The sequence below is a fragment of the Candidozyma haemuli genome, assembly GCF_002926055.2.
Source record: "Candidozyma haemuli strain B11899 chromosome Unknown G_2014730914, whole genome shotgun sequence".
Classification (NCBI taxonomy): domain Eukaryota; kingdom Fungi; phylum Ascomycota; class Pichiomycetes; order Serinales; family Metschnikowiaceae; genus Candidozyma; species Candidozyma haemuli.
Genome location: NW_020289905.1, coordinates 527,464 through 552,472, shown reverse-complemented (window position 1 = coordinate 552,472; position 25,009 = coordinate 527,464). Strand labels below are relative to the sequence as shown.

At 46.5% G+C, this 25,009-nt stretch overlaps 11 protein-coding genes across 11 annotated transcripts; 5 read left to right on the top strand and 6 right to left on the bottom strand. All coding sequences in view use genetic code 12, as the record gives it.

Annotated features, from left to right (window-relative positions):
* Positions 1-144: 144 nt before the first annotated feature.
* On the top strand, positions 145-1,416 carry TIP41 (Tip41p; the record flags this gene model as incomplete). The annotated part of the gene is made up of 1 exon (XM_025487979.1): positions 145-1,416. The coding sequence occupies one exon, from the start codon at positions 145-147 to the stop codon at positions 1,414-1,416; it is 1,272 nt and encodes a 423-aa protein (XP_025341787.1).
* A 484-nt stretch (positions 1,417-1,900) lies between these two features.
* On the top strand, positions 1,901-2,668 carry CXQ85_004354 (mitochondrial 37S ribosomal protein mS42; the record flags this gene model as incomplete). Its single annotated transcript, XM_025487978.1, has 1 exon — positions 1,901-2,668. One exon carries the CDS (start codon positions 1,901-1,903, stop codon positions 2,666-2,668), a length of 768 nt encoding a protein of 255 aa, XP_025341786.1.
* Positions 2,669-2,758: 90 nt separating this feature from the next.
* CXQ85_004353 (uncharacterized protein) lies at positions 2,759-3,709 on the bottom strand (the record flags this gene model as incomplete). The annotated part of the gene is made up of 1 exon (XM_025487977.1): positions 2,759-3,709. One exon carries the CDS (start codon positions 3,707-3,709, stop codon positions 2,759-2,761), a length of 951 nt encoding a protein of 316 aa, XP_025341785.1.
* A 1,406-nt stretch (positions 3,710-5,115) lies between these two features.
* Positions 5,116-6,210, top strand: CXQ85_004352 (uncharacterized protein; the record flags this gene model as incomplete). Its single annotated transcript, XM_025487976.1, has 1 exon — positions 5,116-6,210. One exon carries the CDS (start codon positions 5,116-5,118, stop codon positions 6,208-6,210), a length of 1,095 nt encoding a protein of 364 aa, XP_025341784.1.
* A 969-nt stretch (positions 6,211-7,179) lies between these two features.
* On the top strand, positions 7,180-8,118 carry CXQ85_004351 (uncharacterized protein; the record flags this gene model as incomplete). Its single annotated transcript, XM_025487975.1, has 1 exon — positions 7,180-8,118. One exon carries the CDS (start codon positions 7,180-7,182, stop codon positions 8,116-8,118), a length of 939 nt encoding a protein of 312 aa, XP_025341783.1.
* A 2,475-nt stretch (positions 8,119-10,593) lies between these two features.
* URA7 (CTP synthase) lies at positions 10,594-12,321 on the bottom strand (the record flags this gene model as incomplete). Its single annotated transcript, XM_025487974.1, has 1 exon — positions 10,594-12,321. The coding sequence occupies one exon, from the start codon at positions 12,319-12,321 to the stop codon at positions 10,594-10,596; it is 1,728 nt and encodes a 575-aa protein (XP_025341782.1).
* A 1,380-nt stretch (positions 12,322-13,701) lies between these two features.
* On the bottom strand, positions 13,702-14,274 carry CXQ85_004349 (ESCRT-II subunit protein; the record flags this gene model as incomplete). The annotated part of the gene is made up of 1 exon (XM_025487973.1): positions 13,702-14,274. The coding sequence occupies one exon, from the start codon at positions 14,272-14,274 to the stop codon at positions 13,702-13,704; it is 573 nt and encodes a 190-aa protein (XP_025341781.1).
* A 708-nt stretch (positions 14,275-14,982) lies between these two features.
* On the bottom strand, positions 14,983-15,433 carry RPL43A (60S ribosomal eL43 domain-containing protein; the record flags this gene model as incomplete). Its single annotated transcript, XM_025487972.1, has 2 exons — positions 14,983-15,259; positions 15,339-15,433. The coding sequence occupies 2 exons, from the start codon at positions 15,431-15,433 to the stop codon at positions 14,983-14,985; spliced, it is 372 nt and encodes a 123-aa protein (XP_025341780.1).
* Positions 15,434-16,772: 1,339 nt separating this feature from the next.
* CXQ85_004347 (uncharacterized protein) lies at positions 16,773-17,393 on the top strand (the record flags this gene model as incomplete). The annotated part of the gene is made up of 1 exon (XM_025487971.1): positions 16,773-17,393. One exon carries the CDS (start codon positions 16,773-16,775, stop codon positions 17,391-17,393), a length of 621 nt encoding a protein of 206 aa, XP_025341779.1.
* Positions 17,394-17,428: 35 nt separating this feature from the next.
* Positions 17,429-19,765, bottom strand: GRR1 (SCF ubiquitin ligase complex subunit; the record flags this gene model as incomplete). Its single annotated transcript, XM_025487970.1, has 1 exon — positions 17,429-19,765. One exon carries the CDS (start codon positions 19,763-19,765, stop codon positions 17,429-17,431), a length of 2,337 nt encoding a protein of 778 aa, XP_025341778.1.
* Positions 19,766-21,333: 1,568 nt separating this feature from the next.
* On the bottom strand, positions 21,334-24,660 carry CXQ85_004345 (uncharacterized protein; the record flags this gene model as incomplete). The annotated part of the gene is made up of 1 exon (XM_025487969.1): positions 21,334-24,660. The coding sequence occupies one exon, from the start codon at positions 24,658-24,660 to the stop codon at positions 21,334-21,336; it is 3,327 nt and encodes a 1,108-aa protein (XP_025341777.1).
* Positions 24,661-25,009: the final 349 nt, after the last annotated feature.

Sequence of the window (25,009 nt, the reverse complement as noted above, 5' to 3'; positions counted from 1 at the left end):
ACTGCCCCCTTTGGTCCTTTGGTAGCACCCCCAGATTCGAACCAGTACCTCCCTACACTGAACAACCCCAGAACCTATAACCTCAGAAATCTTCACCACGCTATTCCCCCATTCCATCACCCCCAAAACCACCAAAACCTCTTAATGTCGCTGCCTGAGCAATTCCCCAAACCAGGCCAGAAGCCCGATTCCCAAAACAAGGCCCCTTCTCCGGGCTCGGCCCCGCCACCTCCTGGAATCCTGGCCATTCACGTCACCAAAGCAAGAGAACAGGTCAATCTCCACACTCTGGGACGCAGACCGCCTGCCAGTGCTAGTGCTGTGGCCAGGGGGCCAGAAAGACAGGCGCCAGTGGTTTCCCAGAACACAATGGACATCCATGCTAGGGTGCCACGAAGAAGTGCTCCTCCTCCACCTCCTGCTCATACTCATACTCATACACATGTAACCAAGATGGATATATCGGTTCCGGCGAAAAGCCATAAGGGAGATTGTGAAAACCCACAGTGTGGACATTGTGGGACTGTGATTATTCCGCTGCCGAAGGCGTCGTTCCCGTTTGAGCAGAACCCTTCCATTACAGTGAACGACTGGAGCATATACACCATGAAGGGACCAATTCTCCTGCTGGACGAGTTGGACCACTTGAACGAAACGAGGTTTGATTTTCCGTTGCCAGAGATGATTTTCGGTAACAACTACGTCAGGATCGTCAACGATAAGTCGGGTGCTTCCATTGACTTTAATACTTTAGACGCTTTAGACTCATTAAACGAAGTGGCTGACTTTAAGGTTAGTTACTATAAGGAATGGCTCAGCACGCGACCTAAGGCTAAGGCAGATGCACAGAGTGACGCTGATTCTTCGGCATCGGCGCCTGAGCTTGAATCTGTGAAACCATACGATTGGACGTATTCTACAAACTACGAGGGAACGTTACACGATGCCGAGTTTGTGCCTACCGAGAAGGAAATTCCCGTGCAGAAGCTTCTTCGGCCTGATCCGATTTTGTTCTTTGACGAGTCGATCTTGTTTGAGGATGAATTGGGCGATAACGGTATTTCTATGCTTTCTACAAAAATCAGAGTCATGCACCTGTGCTTGCTTCTCTTGTGTCGTTTCTTTTTACGTGTGGACGATGTGGCTTTCAGAATCAGAGATACTCGTATTTTTATTGATCTCGAGTCGAACGAAGTGTTGAGGGAGTATAAGATCCAGGAATCTCTGTACGAAGAATTGTGTCTGAAGTTGCCTAGGACCGCTGATCCGAAGAGACACTTGAGAGACGCTGGATGGGTGTCTCAGAATATGCCAGTGACTAGTCGAAAGATCCAGGAGTTGCTGAGCAACCTGCTAAAAGAAAAGAGTGGAGAGAAGGAAGAGAAGGCGGAGGCAACCGAGGCAGCTTCAAGCTAATGATCTGGATTAATAGAAGCGCTTGAAGAACGGCTCAGCATTGGCATCAGCTTCCAGAGTTGGCTAAGGGCGCTCATTTACGACGGTTCCTTTCTTAAATGAAACTCCGACGAATCAAAACATGAATTGCACGTTGCTATAAACATATGGAGCCTTCCTAAACGAACTCATCATACACATTGTGAAGACTCCTGACGAAAGAAAGCGTCTTTCATTACCCACAATGGCTGCGAAAGACCTACTACACTCGGAACATACTGACATGAAAATTTTCAGAACACCACGACTACAAAACCAAAATATCAAGAAAGCAAGAAATCTTCTAGACCTGTTTCTCTCCAGGACCCTACGTCTCCATTTACTACGTCTCTTGATTGTCTACCGTTACTCCATCCCAAGCGTGGTCGTGCACGCGACAAATCGAAAATTTATGTGTTGCAGCATTTTTCACCAGTCTGACCAAAGTCCATAAGATCATCCCACAATGTTCTCCAGGCTAGGCTTTACGATACCCAGAGCCGTCCGTGGCGTCCACACGGTGCCAAAATTGAAAAACCAGCAAAAGCTTTTGGAAAACGGAATTGAAGGCTTATACTCACCGGCTGGGTTCAAAACTGCCTGGTCAGACTACCAGAAGTACTTGACCACTAACCTTTCGTTACGAACCGTCGGCAGTGCCAACGAGACCAGAACACCTTACTTCATCTTATTGAACACAGCCAAGCAGACCACTGAACAACATACTTTCCATTACGCCTCTCAGGCTCATAACAACCACTTCTTCTTCCAACAGTTGGTTGACAAGGAAGAAGCCAAGGCCACTAGACCATCGAGATTCATCATGGACCGTTTAGCTGACCAAGATATTAACAGTGTGGAGGATCTCAAAGCTGCTATGTTCAAGGAGGCTGAAAAGCTTTCAGGCCAAGGCTGGGTGTTCTTGGTGGAGTTACCAGACAAGTCCATGAAGATTATACGGTGCAACAACGAAGGCACTCCATACTACTATGCTAAGAACCAGCTGTTGGACATGAACGGCGCTGTTTCTGAGGAGAGCTTTGACGCATTGAACAGCATCAAAGAGAAGGCACAGAATGAAGAACTCGACTTGACCTTACCTCTTTTGGCATTGAACGTATGGGACGTGGCCTACATGACTGATTATGGCATCATGGGCAAGTCTGAGTACTTGTCGAAGGTTTGGGATTGCATCAACTGGGAAGTCGTGAACAAGCGTTTGTTTGAGGTCTAAATAATTAATTGTGGCTTCCTGATATGGCCTTGGGGAATGATGACATCTTCTTCTCATGAACTCCGGGGCTTATTCACCTGTAAATATACATTAGACGATCGTTAGCGGTTCGAAATCGATTTGTAGAATATCGTCCACCTTCAATGTTCGAGCATTCTTGTAGTGAAGCGATGATATGTACCCTTCAATGGCTTCTGCTACGTCTTGACAATCCTCCATGATCGTTCGAAGCAGGCTGTCTGAATGCCAGTTCGATGCCTGGCACAATATAAGGTTCGGTAGGAAGTCACAGAGAACTGCTGTAGTTGTGAGACGCTTAGAAAGCTGAAGCACTTCAGCCCGTAGTTTCTTTGTTTCTAGAGGCGCCTTTTCAGCAGCACTCGATCTAGCTTCCACCTGATTCTTATAAGTGTTCTGGAGCACCACGAGCTCATCATTAAGTTTCTCAAGCCTTTGAAGCTTCGGGAGCAAAACCGTCGAAATGTAGCTATTCACTTCCGCCGAAACCGAAGCCACTTTCTTTGTCAATGTCGAATCTTCCCTGTATGCCTTGATAAGCCGTTTGATATTGGCAGGATGGTCATTATAATGAGAATAGAGTCTCTTGAGATTGTTCAATATGGAAATCTCCAGGTCAGCCAAACTGGCGTTCCCATGATGAATAGCACGCACTATAGGCAACGCCGAAGGAATATAGTCGCCCATAAGCGCCTGGGTCTTGAATGTTTTGGTATGCTTCTCCAAGAAAGCCAGGATCTCTTCCTGGTTCTTAAACAGCAGCAAAGGCTCCAGCAGAGCCATTGTCTCGTACAACGCGTCAATTTCATCCTTAGGCAACTCCCGAAGCTGTTTGAGCTTATCCTGGTACACAATGCCATCTAGGTTCTCCAAGAGACCCTTATTGAGGTTGTAGTACTTTGACTGAGGCCCCTGTGGATCCAGAAGCTCTTCCGCCAGCTTATACCATAGTCTCGGGATTCCATGCTCGTGGTCGAGGATTCCTGTTTCTAGGAGCTCGTCGCAGGCCTCGTTCAATGACATGATGGAGTAGTTAATGGTTTGTTGATGCGAAACGCGAGTATGTAGTGTGGATTTGGAGATGGTCTGGGGGAGAAGAGATGTACATGGTAAGAGAGAAAAGTTTGGAATTTAAGGTGAAAAGGGGTTGGGTGGGTGAAATTAGAGACTTGGTTGGGTTTTAAGGGGATGGGATTTATTAGCGGGAGAATTGGCTGGGGGTGGTATTTGGGTGGTACTTACTGAATGGCTGCGAAATGGGCTTTCGGAGGATGAGTATGGTGGAAGACGTAAATGGGCCAGGTGGACACTTGATAAAAGGAGGAAGATCTATAAATAGGATAATGAGGTTGTAAGTGGTATGTAAATTTGCATTCCTTGGTCCTCTTCAGAGATATTTTAGTTCAATTGGATTGGCTATGCCTCTTCATGGAATGGTGAATCAGCTTCGAGATTGAAAAGGGAGTTTTGAGCTCATAGTGCTCTCAGGGATATAAATGGGCTAAAAGAAGTTCAAGAAAGGCTTAAGTCTTGAAAGAAGACAATATCTTCAGTCAGAGTTGCGCAGGTTGTACGTTAATTGTTGGTGTATCAATTACTACAGTTTGTTGTGCTCTTTCGAATGAGTATTAAATGAAACTATCTACACATTAGAAATGAATTTACTGCCAGTTGCTCTCTAGCCATTTGAATCACATCCGTTCATGCTTTTCTTGCAGCTTGTCGTTCCTCGACAATGTACTTACCGTCATTAGAGCTCCCTAGCCTGCTACTTCTACGTTCCATGATCCATATTCAGTTTGGATAGTTTTGTCATTCAACAGCTATCTCATGATACTCCATCCTTTCGGGCCCGCCTGGCTTGCCAATTCCTTGGTCCCTTGGGTTTTCCCTCGTGTTTACTGGCTCATGGGCTCTTGGGCTTGCTCCCATTTTTTTTTTTTTTTTCTTTTCGTTTCATCAGCCCTCCATTCGAACAACTCACCCATTCTCCTATTGCCAGCTCACAAAATGCCCTCTCTTCCTTTCCCTCTGCTTCCCTTCCAGCCATTCTACAGTCACGGCTTTATTGTCTTCCACATCACCTCCCCGAAACCTTCCTCTTTCAGACCCTACAAACCCGGACCCTTCACTCAGGGCCCTCCAACGCCGTAGCCAGCCTTTCCAACGTCTTCTACCGTCTTCTACCGGTCTGCACAAGTTTTGTTTGCGTGACCATTTTCTCGAGCTGCCTCCACAACCTTCCCTTTTCGTCAAATATCACCAGTGATACACAAAAAATATCTCCTCCCACGTTGAACTTACCTTAACTCAGCTTCTTCTGGATCCTTCTCTGGATTCCCGAAAAGCATAAATAGTCGTGGTTTTTCCCTCTCTCTCTTCTTCTTCCAACCACTTTTTTCAACAACTCAAAAATGTCTAGTTTCACTATGTCTTTCCGTGCTCTTGCTTCCGCTCCAGCTACTGCCTTAACCAACGCTAGAGCCGTTGCTCAACGTACGCATACCCGTTTTATTCAATCTATTTATAGGAGATTCCAAGAAGTCTCCAGTAGTCTTGGATCCTGGTTCAGGCCAGAATCCTTTTTATCCTTAGATGGATTAATTGTTCCCCGTTTGCTGCATCCAGCCGGGTTACAGTTCATGAGACAGGCAGAAATGATGTTCCTCATGCCGGGTTTTAACATTGACGAAACCCTGTTTACATCTACTACTGATCTTGATGAACAAAGAGCACCTTCTGTTCCGGTTCAGGAAACATCCAAGAACGTCAAGGAACCTGCTCAGAGCCTTGAGCTTCTTACTTGGGAAGAGCCAGAAGTTCCAAAGACTGACGTGGCTTCAGAATGGCAGACTGTCAAGCCCAGACGTCAAAAGAGGAAGGTCGAAGGCTCGCCTTTGCCCAGTCCTACAATTATTCCCAGCACGCTTCAGAAGTTGACAAAGAAGCAGAATATTAAGCAGCAGAAGATGAAGCAACAGGTGGACAAGTTGGAAGAGCCGGAGGATCCAATTGTCGATACCAGCAATCGCAAGATGGTGAACATCTATGACTGTCTTCTGAAGTTGACCATGGAGGAGGAAATGAAGGTGGAGGAGGAGGAAAAGAAGATGAAGGAGGAGGAGGAGAAGATGAAGATGAAGGAGGAGGAAGAGAAGAAGATGAAGGAGGAGGAGGAGAAGAAGAGGAAGGTGGAGGAGGAGAAGATGAAGATGAAGGAGGAAGAGAAGAAGATGAAGGAAGATGAGGAGAAGAAGAAGATGAAGGAGGAGGAAGTCAAGGTGGAGGAGAAGGTGAAGCAAAAGAAGAAGAAGAAGAAGAATGTTGAGAAGTTTGTTGAGTTGGAAGAGCCTATCTTCGACACTAGAAAGCAGAAGAAGTTGACGAAGCAGGAGAAGATGAAGCAACAGAAGATGAAGCAGATGATGGAGAAGCTTAAGGAGTCGGAAGAGGAGGAGGAGGATCTGATTTTCGACACCAGTAACCGTAAGAAGGTGAACATCTTCGAATGTCTTCTGGTTTGAGGAGGTAGATGAGAGAAGGTGATGGTGATGTAGGAGTAGGCGAAGAAGAAGCCGTAAAACGGTAAAAGAAGAAAAAAAGTAAAAAATCATAAAAAAGTAAAAAACTAGAAAATAAAAAATAAAAAAAAATTACATTAGGAAAGTCGTAGAGTACAAGTGGTGGTAGATGTAGGAAAAGGAAGGAAAGGAAGAGGAAGGGAGACATATTGATTTATATTGAGAAATGTCAGAGAGACTCTTCTGTCTATTCATTGCATGCTTCATTGTCTTTCGTTGTCTTGTAGGTTCTATTGTAGAAAGTTGTTGTGAGGGTCTAATGGATATGGAAGGTGAAGTAGTCAAACCTCCCAGAGAGCTTTAAGTGTACTGACAAAACTGGAACGAACGATGTTAGTAAGGTAAATTGGGCATTAAGTGGTGTCCTTGAAATCACTTCAACTTTCTTCTTCTCCTTGGATTGTCTTCATTACTTGGACCCACCACAACTACTGGTTCCTACTTTTCGCAGCCATTCTTTTAGGCCTAGTATGAACCAGAAAGCCCCCAACAAACCAACCTCCATGCAATTAAAAACATAAAGAGAGTTATTAAATATACAATTAAAGCTTCATTTAATTTCATGGAAATATCAAAATCCAAAATTTTATACCCAGAATTAATCTAACTGAACACTATTCCACCTCCACACTCCTCCCTCAATTACGCGATACAAATCCCACAACCACAAATCTTCCACACCGCCATTTCCAACTCCTCCTGACCTTCCGAACCTTCCAACCCTCCAAACCCTTTAAATATCCATTTTTTTATTAACTGTCTTAGTTGAAACACCCTTGGTGGGTGGCTCTGGGGCCCCTTCCTGCAGGACAATTTGCTCAACTATAACCACCACAGTGGAAAACATTTATCACGTATAAATACCGCCCTTTCTCACCCTCCACTCGGCTTCCTTTTTTTTTTTTTTTTTCGATGTCAGACCGTTTATTCCAAAAGTACTCTGAGATCCTTTTCACAGGCTCGTACACAAAGTTTTCTCCTGAAAAACTTCACCAGCTCCATAAAGATGTTGGCCAGATTCTTCCAACTGCCCAGGAAAAGCTAGACTCTGCTGAGTTGTTTGATCTTTACGAATTGTACTTTCACGTTTCGCTTCTTACGAATCATGATGTTAATGCTAAGCTGATGCTTGATAGATTCAATGATGAGTTTTCTGGCCAGCGGTCCCAAAAGTACCTGATTTTGAAGTCCATGTATTATGAAGCCACAGGAAAAGATAGAGAGGCTGTGGATGCATTGGGCGCCAGCACCGATGAGCTCCGTGCTTCTAGAAGGTTGGCTACTTTTGCTAGATACAAGGCTGACGGATCTGAAAACGTGGCTGAATATATCAAGTCGTTGACGTTCTACTTGAACATCCAGCCTTCTGACGTTACTACGTGGGCAGAATTGGCTGAGCAGTACGCTAAGATTGGTAACTACGAAGAGGCTACCTTCTGTATCAAGGAAGTGTTGCTTCTTGAGCCATTGGCATACAACATGTTCTACAAGGCTGGTCTTTACCAGTACTACCACTTCTTGCAACAAGACCAGGCCAAGTCTGAAAAGGAAAAGGATCTCTTGGCCCTCTATCCTATCCTTCAAGCCGCCAGAGACTCTTTCCTTCGTGCTGTGGAACTCAGCGCCACCTTCACCAAAGCATGGGTTGGCATTGCCACCGTCGGCGACAGCGACTTGATCAACAGATTAGAAAACAGCAAAAAGGTCAGCGCTGACTCCAAAGTCCTGGCTTTCGTCAAAGAAACCATCCAAGTTAGAGAATTGGCCAAACTGAGAGTCAGAGAGTTGGAAAAACTCCCATCCGACGCTGACCTCAAGAAACACCTCATCAAGCCTGAAATCAAGGCCTAGACAGTCCATTGATCTGGTCCCATCCCATCAAACTACACGATACTGATAAATAAAGGGGAATTGGTTTATTCCTATTTAGGGAGCTGCTTAGTGCTTCTCACCACACTTGCAGGTCTCGCCACACTTGCAGTTCTCACCGCAGGAGCACTTTTCTGGTTCTTGGTAATTGATCATTTTGAATGTATTGATTATGGATAAAGATTCAAAAACAGCTTCTTCCAGGGCCCTTTTTATATGGCACCGGCGTCGGTGTTGCGGGGCAAACCCGTGCATCAATGATCTGACCATTGGTCACTTTGTCACGTGTACGGGGAGCTTGTATTGGCTTTGCTTTGGTTAAATCTTGCCTGCTATTGGAAGCCTGGAGCTAGATTTGCGCAGTCTAGGCCTGAATTGACTCTGGATTGGCTATTGGACGGTTTGCGTGTATCCATCCATGTGGACCCTCAGAACCAGCAAAGACGAACACCCAGTGGCTTCAGTATCCACAAAGATGACCAAAGTATCCATTTGAAAGTGTCAAGACGTCACCAAGTCTACATTTTAAAGCTTGGGGTGGATTGGTCCATTAGATCTATGCCAAAGTGGTGACTTACCAACGCCTGTCTACATCAAACTCCAGCCAAAGATGTTGGCCTGCAGATCCCATTGATACTTACAGCTACAGTTTCAACTCAGAAAAGTATCATATTTCATATATCAAAGGCCTCTTGGGCGAGCACATTGTCATTTAGTGCTTCTTTTCGCAGCACTGGCAGGTAGCACCGTTCTGGCACTTCTCGCAGGTCTTGCAGTTATCGCAGCAGGTACACTTGGAGTTTTGGTAGTTGATCATTGTTAATTTGAATTTGTTGGTTGGTAAAGAAGAAAAAAAGGAAGAAGAATCCCAGTGGATGTGGGCCCTCTTTATACCCCGGTTATTGGCGGGCGGGGACCAGACCCATGCATCGATTCTTGGCGGGCGGGGACCAGACCCATGCATCGATTCGTTGTTCCAAACTAACAGCCTCCATCACGTGTAAGATTTGCGCAGTCTAGGCCTGAATTGACTCTGGATTGGCTATTGGACGGTTTGCGTGTATCCATCCATGTGGACCCTCAGAACCAGCAAAGACGAACACCCAGTGGCTTCAGTATCCACAAAGATGACCAAAGTATCCATTTGAAAGTGTCAAGACGTCACCAAGTCTACATTTTAAAGCTTGGGGTGGATTGGTCCATTAGATCTATGCCAAAGTGGTGACTTACCAACGCCTGTCTACATCAAACTCCAGCCAAAGATGTTGGCCTGCAGATCCCATTGATACTTACAGCTACAGTTTCAACTCAGAAAAGTATCATATTTCATATATCAAAGGCCTCTTGGGCGAGCACATTGTCATTTAGTGCTTCTTTTCGCAGCACTGGCAGGTAGCACCGTTCTGGCACTTCTCGCAGGTCTTGCAGTTATCGCAGCAGGTACACTTGGAGTTTTGGTAGTTGATCATTGTTAATTTGAATTTGTTGGTTGGTAAAGAAGAAAAAAAGGAAGAAGAATCCCAGTGGATGTGGGCCCTCTTTATACCCCGGTTATTGGCGGGCGGGGACCAGACCCATGCATCGATTCTTGGCGGGCGGGGACCAGACCCATGCATCGATTCGTTGTTCCAAACTAACAGCCTCCATCACGTGTAACGGCTGATAGCGGCATTATCTTGGCCCCAACGTCGTCTAATTGGATGGGAAGGTATGGCCATTTTGCGCAAGTCCAGACGCCTGTGTGTCCTGGTACTTGGTATGAATGGTTGTAATGCGGGGGGCTGAAGGAGCCAATGTCTAGGAAAAGGAGGTTCAGCTTTCCAGGAATCCAATTGGCTGAAAGTCACAGTTTGATTGTATTGTACGATACGGACGGTCGGGTTCCCTATTCCAAGTATAAGCGAAACAGCAGGTTGAGACGATGATGCATGATAAGCCATTGATCTGAATAATATCAGCCACCGACCTCGGTCTTATCAGTACATGCAGATGGAATGGCCCTGGGCTGGAATGGCCTCCAGGTTGCAATATTCATTCTTTGGCATTGATTGACGTGACACTTCTTATCTACAACTCCTGGTCTCCTTTAATCCAAATCTGTTGCATTTGTTTTCTCGGCTTCCTGATCTACGGAATGTTGGGAAGAACAAGCCTACATACTCCATACGAAATTTACCTTTTAAAGGTATCAAACGCCTCATTTGTACAATTTATGACGCTTCAAATTGCCTGACGAGGGCCAATTAACAAATCACGATAAGGTACTCCGTCATGTTTAAGCCATTGTTCAAACTAGATCCCATTGTGATCTCAGGGGTTCAATTGAACCTTCAACACTTTGTTTAGTCTACATTGCCTAGCGGAGTGAGACGTTGAAACATAACGGATTGTCTATGAAATTATAGAATGCAAAATATAGCTTAGTGTACACTAAAAAAATTAATGGGCCACTCCCCTTTAGAACTCACCCTTCTCGTGAATGTCATCTCTGGTCAAGACATCGTCCAACACACCGGCAGAAGCAGCCACCAAACCCAAGAATGGTCTCGATGGGTCCAAGACCTTGGAGCAGTATTCAGGGTGGTATTGAGTACCAACAAAGAACTTGTGGTTCTGGAGCTCAACAATCTCCATTCTCTTTTCTGTCTCGTCCTTACCAATGAACTTCAAGCCCTTCTCCTCGATTCTGTCAATCAACTTAGGGTTGACTTCGTATCTGTGTCTGTGTCTTTCGAGAACGGAGTCGGCACCGCCGTACAATTTTCTCAATTTAGACCACTCAGAGTCCTGGGAGAACTTGGTGGTGTGGATACCCAATCTCATGGTACCACCGAGGTTGATCTGGTCAACATCTGGCATGTAGACGACAGAAGAGGTCTCTTCGTCGGCCTCTGGGTGGAACTCCATAGAAGAAGAGTTTTCAATGCCCAACATGGATCTGACAAAGTCAATGACGGCAACTTGCAAACCCAAGCAAACACCCAAGTATGGAACGTTGTTCACTCTAGCGTAGTTGGCAGCAGCGATCATACCTTCAATACCTCTGGAACCGAAACCACCTGGAACAAGGATACCGTCGGCCTGGCAGACCAAGTGCCATGCCTTGTGGTAGTCAGCGAGAGAAGATTCCTTGGTTTCAAGCTCCAAATCGCTGGACTCGACCCATTCGATCTTCAACTTACGGTAACATCTCATGGCAGAGTGCTCCAAAGCCTTGATCACCGAAAGGTAAGAGTCCTTCAAGTTTGTGTACTTACCCACGAGAGCAATGGTGACCTGCTCGATAGACTTGTCGTGGGCAGAAGTCAAAGATCTCCAGGAAGACAAGAGGGCAGCACCTCTGGACTTGGAGTTCTCAGACAACTCAACATCGTCCAAACGCAACTTCTTGGACAAGAACTTCATCATACGCTGCTCCTGCAACAAGAGAGGAACGTGGTAAGTAGAGTTGACGTCTCTGATGGCCACAACCTGCTCTGGGCCAGTGTGACAGAACATACCGATTTTTTGCACGGTAGCAACCTCCAATTCCTCAGAACATCTACAGGCAATCATGTCTGGGTTCAAACCAAGCGAACGCAACTCCTTGATGGCGGCCTGAGTAGGTTTAGTCTTTTGTTCACCGTGGATCACCAAAACAAGCGAAACGTGAATCAAGGCAAAGTTCTCCGAACCCACACGGAACTGGAACTGTCTCAAGGCCTCCACGAACGGAGCACTCTCGATATCACCCACAGTACCACCCAATTCAATGATACACACCTCAGGCTCCAAGCCAGACTCGTCAACAGGCACACGAGCAACTCTTTCAATCCACTGCTGGATAGCTTCCGTGATGTGGGGCACCACCTGGACAGTCTTACCCAAGTAGTCACCCTTTCTCTCTCTTTCAATAACGTGGGAGTAGATCTTACCCGTGGTGATGTTATGGTCTCTGGTCAAGGTGATGTTCAAGTATCTCTCGTAGTTACCCAAATCCAAATCGACCTCACCACCGTCGTTCAACACGAAACACTCACCGTGCTCCAAAGGAGACATGGTACCAGCATCGATATTCATGTAAGGGTCGATTTTGATGGAAGTGACTCTGAAGCCCAAGGTTTTGAAAAGAAGACCGGTGGACGAGGCCAACACGCCTTTACCGATTCCCGAAATGACACCGCCCGAGACAACAACGTATTTCATGGTAGATTAATGGAAACAAGAAAAATGTATGGAAATTAGAAAGGCTACGGACCCTCTTAAATGGATTAAGCGGGAAGAAGAAAAGAAGAGGAAACCAGAAGAAAAAAAAATATGAGCGCGTGCGATGAGGTCTCCACGTCCCCATAGTTAAGCAGACAGCAGTGGAGAGAGGGTAATTTTAGAAGAAACCACTTACTTTTATAAGTTATGGTTGTTTCTCTTGGCCGTCTAAAGAGATCTTTTTTGTTTTTATGGAGCTTTTCCCAACAATTTTGGATTTGGTGGGGGATGGAAATGCCGTTGGTGGGCCAGTGGCTGCGAAATCGGCTAATGTCTGTTTACCAGCCTCATCACTTGGAGACGGAAGCAGTGGGGCGTTGGAGTTCGCAGGGTGGGAAGAATTCTTGGTTATATAGACTTTTTACTTGCCCTTAAAAGCATGTGAAGTTTTGGGGAGTATAAATAGAGGTGGATTTCCAGGAAGTTTAGGGGACTTGATGGGTTTTGTTCGGTGCATACTTAAGCTGCGAGTCCCGATGTGGTATAGTTATTGAAGCGATGAGCTGGTGCCAGGGGAGATGCTAGAGATCTGAGGGGAGTTCCTTGGTGGTACGTTCAGGGTTTTGTGGTGTTTAAATTGGCCTTTTCTGGTTGCTTTTTGGGCTCACTGGTTTTTACTTTTTGTGGGCTTTTGCTTTTGATTGAGTATTGTGTATATTTTGTGAGTTTGCAGCCAAATGGTAAATATCGAAATACTAAAAGGGATGTGATAAATCAGCAAGGTTGTAAAAGGTTGTTGGATTTCGGAAGGAGGGTGCTTTGAAGAGTCTGGTCGTTTTGTGTTCCCAAAGCAGACATCTTCTTATGATGCCTCAGCTTTACTCTCCATACTGGTTCTTCAATGAAATACACTATTAATCCATAAGAGAAATGATCTCATTTTTCTTTTCACATTATAGAACAAGGAGACTTCATTCAGAACCACGGACTCGTGACATTTGCTCTTCGCTTTCTGAAACAAACTCCTCTTGAACCATGTCTCATTTACGTTAATTAACTGTCTTCTTCGTCCACACCAGTACCATTGATTTCAATTAATAGAAATCCTCAGTACCTCAGGCTACCTCCAAGCTATTCGGTCCTTGAACCTGTACTCTCCAGACTTTGTCTCCATCCCTACTAAAGCATGTGTGCCGCTGTATACACCTGTTACTGTAAAAGCAGCAAAGGTACCTTCAGCCGGCATTACTTTTGATATTGCCCGGTGGAGCCGATGTTCCCACCGACACCAAATGGCGAAACTGGCAAGTCTTGGAAGACCCCAGCCTTACATAGAAGATCATGAATGCTTCATTCGTCTATATGTCTATCCTCCTCCGTTTACACAATCTTCACACCCTCAATTTGGCCCAGGTTATCTTCTGCCATCAAAATCTGAGCCTTACCCTGTTTCATAAGCAATTGCAATATCCTTACAAAAAGGTTGTAATCGATATTTCTGAAATCCTCACTTGTAGTTGAATCCTCCAGCTGTGTCAACTCATACACCGTAAGAATCGTGCCCAACTGGCCAGTACTATCCACGTAATCCCTTAGAAGCTTAGCCCATTCTGGCAATGTACGCCAATGAACAAGGACGCCAGCGTCCAGCTTCTTGGGATCAATATAGCTAGCTCGGTCGTTTTTATGGATAAGGTGGCTAAAGATTTCACGTTTGAACGAATCCAGGCACGCCCTTTCAACCAGCTTATTCTCAAACAACGGCGGGAACTCCACGTCCTTCTTCTGGGCCGAAAGCACTGCTCCCGTGCCCAGCAAGCTATAGATCTTATAGTACTCACAGTATGAGAGAATAAGCGACGACCAGGCCTCAAGCTGGTGTTCTAGAATAGTGGCGTTGCTCTGTTTAGTGAAGAATGGCGGAAAGGAATGTAGTTTAGGGAATTCAAACATGTATTTGGGGGTAAGTGTGGGTGAAGTAGTAGGTTAGTTGATAGTTATATATGGGTGCGAAAGTGGGTTTAGGCTAGTGGAAGGGACTTGTGAGTAGTTGGACAAGGAAGGGTAAGCAGGGGGTGGGGAATTGAAAGGATGGTTTTGAAGGGGGTTCTTTTGTAGATTGTTGGATTTGTGGGTATTTTTAGGGGCAGCTTCTTTCCAGGAATGGTGTACTTATATAGTGCTGGTCGAGCTGGGGCAGACAATTGAGAGGGAGGGAGGTATAGACATATATTAGCTTAATGTAAGTTTATAAAGAGATGATTGACATGAGTTCCGAACATTAAGAGATACTAGAGGTCAGTTTTGATTAAAATCCTGGCTGGATTTGGAGATAGTATGGGCACTGGATAAGTATAGTGAAAAGTACCGAGACATAGTCGAAGCCAAGAAGTGGCCATCGGAAGCAATGGAAAGTCTTCCCTGGATTCCTATAAATCGCTCCCAGCTGAATACAACGATCAGCTTTCGACTGGAAAAGACCTTTCTGACGATTATACCGGGACTTCTGTCATTAACCTGTGGTGTACCACAGTATTCCAGAACTCATCACAGCTTGTCTCGTCAGTCCTCACTTTTTATCTCACAGCGGTTACTCAAAATGGAACCCCCTTTCAATCTACACCTTGGATCCTGCTAAATGTATTTCATTAGGTAAATTACTTAAGCCTCAGCCAAGTCTCTCAAACGACGGATGGTCGATCTGACGGTGGCAGCGGCGGCAGTGGAAACAGTGTAAGCACCACCAGCAACGGTCTTGTTGCAGGCCTTGCACTTCCAGATACCGGTGGCGGTTCTCTGGGTGGTTCTCTTACCACAGAAAGAGCAGTCGTACTTGGCGTGCTGCTGCACCTCCAACTTCTTGGTCTGTCTTCTCAAAGACGAACCGTATCTAACACCGAACTTACCGGTGATGCCGACCTTCTTAGTTCTCTTAGTCCTGGGATGTTAGTAAGTGGATGGGTTATAACGAAGATGCCGTGAAGACGTGAAGGTGAAAATGACAAGGAGGAATAGACAGGATGTCTTTATTGGAAAAGTTGTCTTGGCGACTGGATTCTTGAGGTTTACGATTGTTCACGATTGATGGACTTTGATAGACTTTGATCAACATTTGATGGTGAAAACTTGATGGTTATAGATCGATGTAGTTTTCCATTATGGGATCTTCATGGAACGATGGATTGGAAAATTGGATGGATTCAGTAAAGTTACGTTTTCTGTCAACACGGTTTTCTTCGTTTCTGGGCTTTCATTCAAGCACTTTGGTCAAACATACATTGTGTAGTAGTTGGTGAAAAGGTAAAAAAACCAGGCTTCTTAAGCTACTTTTTTTTTCTGAGTAGGAGCGCAGCGGTGGAAAAAAAGATTGTAGTGCATGGGCGAAAAGCGAGCGCAGAGCTGGCTGTCACGTGGATGACGGCGTCTAGGGCTCCAGCCCTAGAGGCAGACAATCCACCAACGTAGAGAGAAAAAGGAAGAAATATGGGAAAATGGGGACATTGAGTTTCAGAAGGGAGGCTGATGTATAGATGGCTGCAAAAACTCCAAAACCAGACGTTTGTTGGGAATAAGGGTATCCGCGTGGACTGGTGAGGTGAGTGTAGTATGGAAGGAGAGGATGGGTCGTGAAGATGGTGGAGGGGTCCTCAAGGGGGGAAGTAGTACCTTTTGGTAATTCTTTGGAGTGTTCTAGATGAATATGGACGGTTGTTTTAAGAAGAAAGGGTACCTTTTTGGATCTATATATGGTAAGTGGAGCTCACCTCATTGTTTCAACCAGTGGAGACAGTGGTCCAGAGAGAGAAGTCAGTTTAAGTCTTTTGGGCTTCAGGAGTTTGAATTGTGGGCTGTAGAAGACTAAATTCCTCTCGTCACTCTTGACCTTTACTCCTGAGTGTAAGAAGTGTCGTTACTTACTGTCTCTTACTGTCTCTTACTGTCTCTGTAAGTGGTAGTCCACCTACAACTGGAGAAGCACCATCAAGTAACCAAATAGTCAACCAAGCAACATCAAGAGAGGTTTATCTTTCTAGGCTATGTCATCGATCTTTCCTCGATTCTTCTTCTTGTTTCTAATAGGCAAAATGAAATGAACTGGTATTACCCACTGTCTCCATTCCCATAACCCGTGTATAACCATAGCCAGTCTACCCACCAACCCAACCTAACCCAACTCCAACTCCAACTCTAACTAACCAGAAACCTTTCCTCCCACCTTATCGTCCCCCTCCTAATCCCCCTCTCTCTCTCCCTCTCCTTCCAGGCTCCCCCTTCCAACCATCACCAACACTCACCTCACTCCCTTTCGCAGCCATTAAATGGTTGCAAAATCTCTACTTACCACTCCACGTCTTCCCACAATTCCCCCAAAAACACCATTTCCACAATAAAAAATATACCATTTTCTCCCGCCAGGCGCCCCTTCCAATCCACCCAAATCTCGTCCTCCCATGACAACTTGTGTTTCTCTGCCAGGCAGAAAACTCAGTATCAACGCCAATGGCAGCTTTGGGCCTGAGTTCCTAGGCAAACACGGCGAATTCAATTACCTAGTGACGCTTCTGCCTCAGGAGATTCTTCACCTCCAGCTGAACTTATCCTGTTACATATGTGCTGTTCCTTTGCACGGTAAAGAGGTTTGTCGCCAGCTGTTGAAGTGTTCCAGCCATTCCATGGCAGAGAAGCTAGAGGTGGAAAGGCCTAGATGCTTGTTTGAATTAATTGATGAGGAAAGAGTCGATCCACAGAAAGTAAATCACCAGAGGAACATGGTTCGCTTATATTTGGATTATCGTCGGTTCTGGAGCTCCAGCTGGGATAACGGTTCTGCAAGTGAACGAACATGCTCTAGAGAGTCTTGTGGGAGTGTTAGTTCTAAGAAATCACCTCCAAGGAAAAAACCTTTGAAGTTGGCGTATGTTGATAGGATTCTGAAGAAGCTGGCCACAAAGATTCCTGACTTTGTTGCATGCCTTCATCACCGTCTACGTTGCTTTCTGGATGAGGCTGGTCGTCTCCAGGAAGTAAGACAAAGGCTAGTACATGTGTATAACGAAAAGAAAATCCCATGATGCTATTAAACGTAAACGCAAATGAACTCACTAGGTTATCTTATTCTCGGGAACAAGTCGACGCCTTCCATTTCCGAGTCTTCGTCGCCGCCGTTCATAGGCTCGTCATTACCGAAAACTGGTGCTTGAGCGATATGTGGAGCGTTACCAGGCCTCACGTTGACTGTGTCGTTTCCCTGCTCGGGCTCGCCCATATCTTCCCACCGCATGGCTGCTTGGTTGTCACGGATCCGTTGGTCCATTGCATCTAGAGGGTTGTGGAAGGGGCTGAACCTTTGCCTGGCTTGCACATCAGGTGCCATGAGCTGTACGAATATGGCATCGTGTTCGAGCATTGCAGGGTTAGTTGGTCTCATGGGGACTGGCGTATCTCTTGCAGGCACTTCTCTCGCTGGAGCATCTCTCACTCTTCTCAATTCTCCCAACCCACGTTGGGCTGCCCATGTTGTCATCTCGTCGTCATTAATTATGTTACGCCCATCGCCGGCACCCGCAAACCCGCCTACGGGTCCTGGGTTACCTAACACGCCTGGTCCGGCCATGCGGAGCTGATTGAGCTGCTCAGACGTAGGATATTGGGTGGGCTCGCCTGGCGCTGGTGTGAATCTTGCATCAGGCTGTACTCTTCTATCGGGCAAGTATGCTGGTGCAACGTCATCCTGGAACCCGTAGCGCTCCAAAATGTATGCTCTCTGGTCCATTATGGTATCGAGATGGTTGCGTAGTTGAACCACGCCGTGGCCAGAGAAGACGCAGAACGACAGCTTTTGGTTTTCGGTGAAGTCTGGAGGTGGATCACGGCAGTATTGGGTGATCTCACGACGAAGGAATGCTGAAATCCCCGTGAGGGACAAATGCGTAAGACGTGGGCAGTTCTTCAACAATAAATATATGGGGCCAATCGTTAAATTGGTACAGTAAGATAAATGCACACGCTCTAAGCAATCCTGATCACCTCTACGGCGCACCAACTCCATGATACCCGAATCCGAGATAAGGTTACACTTGACGAGCCCGATTCTTCTCAACTTGGGGAGTCCCAGTAGCTCTATTAACGTCCAGTCTGTAAGCTGTGAGCAGCACGCTAGATCAATATACTGGATGCGATGGCACGATCTGACGAGCGCCTGGACGCCAAAGTCGGTGATGAGAGCGCAGTGGCCCAAATGGACATAGTGCAACGAACGGCCTAACTTGGTCAAGTGGCGCAACGATGCATCTGTGATTTGCATACACTTGGAGAGAACGACGTTTCGAAGACGTGGGGCACAACGGACCATACGCTCCACCAATTTATCGGTGATAGCATTGCAGCCAGTGACGTCAATTATGCGTAACTTGTCGAGTAAATGGTCGTCTGGAATCAGCAGGAACAAGTCGTCGGTGATGCCGGGAGCATTGGAGATACGGAACTCACGAAGCTGTGAGAGTTCACTGAAGATACCCTTGAGGTACTTGTCGGTGACCTTGGGACAGTTATGCAAGTCGATTTCGACAAGCAGCCTGCAATTCTCGTACATGGCTAAAATGCTATTGTTGGTGATGTTTTCGGAGTTGTTGAACTTGATTCTTTTGAGCATTGGGCATGCCTTGAGGACCTGGATGATGGCGTCTTCCAGGATGTTTCCACAGCCTGGTGCATAGAGACCTTGAAGCCTCGTGCAATGTTGGGCTAACGCGTAGAAGATGTCATTCTGGATATCCTGAACGCCTGTCATATCAATGGACTGCAAATGCTCACAGTTCTTGAGCACCTGGGCAATTGGAGCGTATGTGAGCTTCGTGCAGTTGACAAGGGTCAAACGCTCAAGCTTGGGGCATCCACAGAAGAGGTATAGCAACTCGTCGTCCACGAGCTTCGTCATAAACGACAAGTTAAGACGCTTGATGTAGCTGCGGTAGTCCCAGTGAGTTTCCAGCCTCGGGAGCTTCATGACCTCCCTGACCTTCTGGAAAGGCAGGTCACTCTGCATATTCGGACGGAACCATAGTATCTCCACGATCAAATCGCTCAACTCACGGCACACCGTAAGCAACAGGTACAAATCCGATTTCTCCAAGTACTTAAACACCTGAAGCAAAACCTCCGTCGGAAGCTGCAACAAGCGCAGGTTGTGGAAGTTGATGGTCTGGATCTGCGAGCGGGCGCCCGTCAGGCCTCGTTTCTGAAGCAACGCCTCCCGCAACTCGTTATAATCGTTATGTTCGCTATCTAGCGAATGGCGCCCTTCGTTCATGTACTCGAGATTATGGCGTGCCATGTTGCCTTGCTGATTCTGGTTCTGGGAGCTCGAGAACTGCGACAGAATGTACGACGCGAGCTTGCCTCGCTTGGACGACCTCAGGCCGTCTTGGTTGGTGTTGGCGACCATTGGAGCCGTTTAATTGGGCGTGTTCCCTTGTTGGTGACTTTGGAAGGAAGGGATTTGAATGGGAGGCTGATGTACTTCCAAGAAAGGCGTTTTGGGGGAAGCGGCAAGACTTTAGATAATGGCGCTGGTGTACGGGTGCACTGGCAAAAAAGCAACAATATAAATGCCCCGTTGCCGCTGGGATCAAGAAAAGAATGGGGTCTTGGTGGGAAAAGTGACCTTGAATCAGGCGTAGTAGTTGGTTAAAGCTCACGTTAGGAAGGCCATATCGCAGGAGATTTGTAAGTGTGTGTGGACTGGCTTGTGTGCAGTACCGACATTTGTTGCATTTCTCAGCATTTTTTGCAGAACGCTGGATTTGAAGAATTTTGGGTTTTTTTTGGTGGTTTAGAAGTCTTTAAAAGAGGTCTTTAAAATTGAGATGTTTTGAGCTTGGAAAATCTGGAATTGGTGATTTTCACCGTTTTTCTCCAGTTCCACGTCGCTTTTTGTATCCTTTTCTCTGCTCGTTTGCTTGCTTTTGCCTGTTGGTCGCGCAGCCACTGCCACTATTTAAAGCGTCCGCCAGGGGCACATAGAAGGTGAGGCGAGTTTTGAGAATTCCAGGGAATTAATAGTGGATTTGGAAAGTTTGGGATTTTCTGGTAATGGGGGTACTTTCAAAATCTATTTTTGACCGTTTTTGGCTGTTTGGGTGGGCATTTGGAGCCCCCATACTTAAGCCTGCGCTAACTATAGACACCGAACCAGAGGAAAGAAGACGTCAACACATTTTGCCTACTACTGATATTTTACTGGTTTTGATGGTTTTCCTTGGAAGTTCGTCTCTATCAGACGTGCCTTTTAATCTTTGTCAGCGGATTACGAAACTTTAAGCCTCTTGATAGTGAGCCCTTCCTTCGCTTACACATATCTGTAGATGTTAAGAGATAACTGAAGATTCCTAGCAGGTGCTCTATTAAAAATTGAATTTTGAACATTCAGGGATGTTGCTTGCTATTGAAGTAAACAATTAAAATCTTATCTACCGCTTTTCAGGCTTAGTTACCAAAATCACTGGTACTATTCTGTCTAATCATTGGTCTCAGATAGTGTAGTAGCGAGCCTAAACTGGATTTACCGTAGTGGCCTCTTTTCTACTGATTTTTAACCTTTCCTTCTTCTTCATCAACTAATACCCTTTATGTCTCCACTGCCTTTCATATGCCTCCTTCCTTGTGCTCCCAACCTTCTGAGCCTTCTCTGGTTGTATAATGGCTGCGAAAAGCTTAATGGGAGGCTGAAGAGTAGTACTTGTATCTCCATAAGGGGAATCCCGAGAATATCCACTATTTGAGAATAGTGGATTTTGTTTCGTTTCTTTAAGACTGGTTTAGGGTTCCAAGAGATAAAGGGTTTCTTATTGTTATCCTCCCAGAGTACATAATGCCCCTATTAAATCTCCTGGTGCTACCTAAACCACTCCAACTTACTTCTACTGCTTCCTAAACGATGGCGTCTATGACTATGTATGTTCGTAATTGTTTTTCGTAATGTGCAATTTTTTGTTGATTTTTTTTTTTTGTTTTTTAGGCAAACCGGGTACCATGGCCCGGATTAGGAGTGTCTGGATTAGAAGTGTAACCCATGGCGGCAGAACTCAACGAAAGCTGCTCGAGCTGCTGCATCACATTCACGTCCTGGAGTTGTTGCTGCTGTGCAAACGGCTGTCTCTGCTGGTAAAGCTGAGGCATGTCTTGATTCACACCGTTGTACATTCCTGGATGCATTTCTCCTTGAGGCTGGTAGAACCCGTTTGGTGGCATACCAGCGTTGGGCTCGCCCATTTGCATCTTTGGCATACCATAACCCATTGGAGGCATCCCCTGGTTGGGTTGCATGTATGGCTGGATCATTGGCTGCGCTGGACGATGAGGAGAGTGGGGCTTGTTGCCACGACGATCACGCTTGCTTTTACGGTTCGTCAGGCTGGAACGGCTCAAACGGTTCGTAGCAAGACCAACTTCATCCACAAGCTTCTTGTATGGCTGGAGGTTGGTGATCTGGATCTCCAAAAGCACACGCTTCACCTGGCCAATGATGTACTGCTTGTACCTTGCATTGCTGAGCTCGTTGCCAATGTTCATAAGCATAGGGTTAGAAACAATCTTGTAGATGAAAAGAGGACCAGTGCTCTGTTCAGCATTCTCGGCCAAAATGGTCTCCAAGAGAACCGTAGGAGGACGGGCACTCATTTCCTCAAGGTCGTGTTCATTGAAATGTCCAAAGATCTCATTCATGATCCTCTGTCTCACAGCAATATCGTTACGGTTGTTCAAGATGTTGAAGATCGTCAAGTTTGCCAACTTGTGGGTACACAAATGGCCCAAGTGAGGCAAGAACTTATCACACAAGAGCTCGTAGCGGTAGTCATGCTTCAAGGACTTGCAACCGTTGAAGGTTTCCAAGAACCAGGTGATAAGCAATGAACCGTTATTGTTCACGACCAACTCGTTAGCAAATTCAACAATCATACCAGCAATCAAGAAGATTTGCTCATTGGAGACATAACCCTTGTTAGCAGACTTGGCATCGCTGGCGGTCTCAAGGATTGTACGAATACAACGAGCACCGAATCTTCCGTAAGAAATCTCCAAGAAGTTGTCGATCATGGTCTCGAAAATGAAGTCGTTGTATGGAGATCCAAATTTGAGACAGCATTGCACCACGTAGTTACCAAACTGGTCGTTGAATAACTTGACAGTGTATGGCTTCAAGCTTTCAGCAATAATGGTCATCTGCTTGAAGTCATCGTGGCACAAGTTGATGATCTTCTGAATCGCCCAAGTACCGTTCTTGTGGATACTGAACTGCGTCAAGTATGGGGCAAGCTCCTTCACCATCATCAACTTGATCAATGGCGACTCAACAAGAGTGAACAACTTCTGAACAATAGTATTGCCGATATGGTCGTAACACAATTCTGGCAATTCGTCCAACATGGCTAGACACAAGGCTTCCAACTCAGGCTGAGTCATGATCTCAGGTTCGGATTCTCCCTTTTCTGGAGTGTCAGACTTGCTGGAACCGTCCGAGTTTGCCTTCTCAGTAGCCTCAAACACCTTTCTCAACTCTCTCAACTTTGGCGAGTCGAATTGGCGCATAGGAATAGGGTCTGGCAATGGGCCAAAGTTGCTTTCGTATTTCTCCTTAGGGAAAGCAATAGTATGGTCCAAAAGCAACTTGACACGGTTAATGTCTATAGACTCCAACATCGACAAAGTCGAGACCAAGTGAACCAAGTCGCCCTGGATCGATGGAAGATCAACCTCCGTGGATCCCTGTGGACGCACCTTAGCGTTATGGCTTGATCTGCTCAGCGGTCTTCCAGCATTCAAGCTTCCAGAGTTTGACTTAAGCGAAGCATTGCTGGATTCAGGTTGTTGGTAAGAGCCATTACCTTGTGGAGCATGCTTGAACGATTGCTGAGGCTGAGGAGGATGGTGAGGAGGAATAGGAAGCGGTCTTTCGGAGAGTTTGGCAAAAGCAACATACAAGATGAGGCCAGGCACAAGCTCCAAGTGGTTGAAGTTTGCCTTCAAGTTCATAGCGACTTCGATGGATGCACATTCCACCAAAGCCAATTTAGTAGTGCTAGTAGCACTCATGCGGACGCAGATAACGCCCCTTCCGTGTAGAGGGTTACCCACGGCGCCAGGGAAACTAGCAATTAGGTGCCACAACTTCGCTGCGTCCATGAACTGGGGAACATTGTCGAGAAGAAGAGTGGAGGTTGGACCCAAGCTTGGATTTTCAAAGTTAGTGGTGATCACCACCAGCGAGAAGTTGAAGTCGTTCTCCAAAATAGGCTGGTACACGTTGGAAGCACCGGAAATGGTATCGTGATGAGGCCTATAATGGTGGTTGGGTTGATTAAGATGCTGATTAGGAGTCTGAGTTCTGTCGCGAGCCAGCCCCAGTGGGTGCAGTTGACCGTGGTTTTGTTGCGCTTGCTGAAGAAGCATTATCAGGTTTGCAGCCATGGAGAGGTCGGGGATGTTGGATGCGACGCCCGAGTAGGTTTGGGACCGATTCCGGTTGCCAATGCCATGGACAGCCCCGTCGGGTATATTAAGCATGAGATTATCAAAAAGCACAGACTTGTCGTTTTGCGGAGCCAGTGAGACAAAAGGCAGTTGCTGCACTGGTTGCTGTTCTACCAGCAGCATTGGATGCTGGAGCAGGTAAGCGTGGGCACCGCTGGTGGTGTGGGAGCGGTTTCTGGTCGGGTTGGAAAGGAATCCAGTATCGGCGCCTAGCGAAGAAGGCTGAGCGCCCAACGTAGGACTGATAAAGTTCAGACTGGATACCTGAGGCCCAGCCGAGTGGCCACTGCCTGGAATAGAGTCGTTAAAGTCCAAGAAGCTCAGGCCCAGATTATGGCCTGGGCTGTTTTGCGAGATAGCGTCGTCGTTCCAGATCAGCATGGTGGAGAAGAGCGACCCCAGGCGCATTCTCCGGCCCAGCACCGACCCGTTAAGACCATTCTGGGTTCTGCCGCCAGGGCTAAGGCCAAACGAGTTGTCCATGTGGCCCGAGGGAGACATGGATAGCGCTATAGGAGCATCCGTAGGCACCGGGAGAGAGCCCGTAGCCGCCGAAGAGGCCAATGGCAGGGTCAGCAGCGACGCCAGGTCTCTCTGAGGGATAGGAATGGACTTTGCTAGCGGATCGGTGGACGAAGCTGGAGGAGCCAGAGGTTGCGATGCACGAAGGCCGTGGGCAGCGATATTGGGGTCGTTCTGGGGGTAACCTTGGGCGTAGTTTCCATTGCCAGCATTGTTATACCCGCCCGAGCGCTGTGGAGGGCGTTGTGGGGCCAGAAGGGAGATGGTCGGCGGCGATATATTCACCATGGCAAATGGCGGAGCCGCAGAATATGGATAAGAACGATATGGAAAAAGGAAAGGTCAGGAAACGATCAAAAAAAGGACTGGAATGGAATGGGCCGGTCAGAGTCAAGAAATTCAGCCGGTTGGAGTCTTCAATGGATATAAATAACAAGTGTTTTCCCAACAAACGCAGAAAAACCTGGATATGTGGTCCAGAATAGGAGGTGCTGTGAACTGGCAAAATGTGAGAAACAGAACAAAAAAGATGGTGAGGAGCGCGCGAAAAGAGGAAGAAAAAAAAAAAAAAAAAAAAGCCAGGCCCCAAAAGGCTTACTCGCTGCGCCCGCACGACAAGACAGAGCAGTGAAGACGA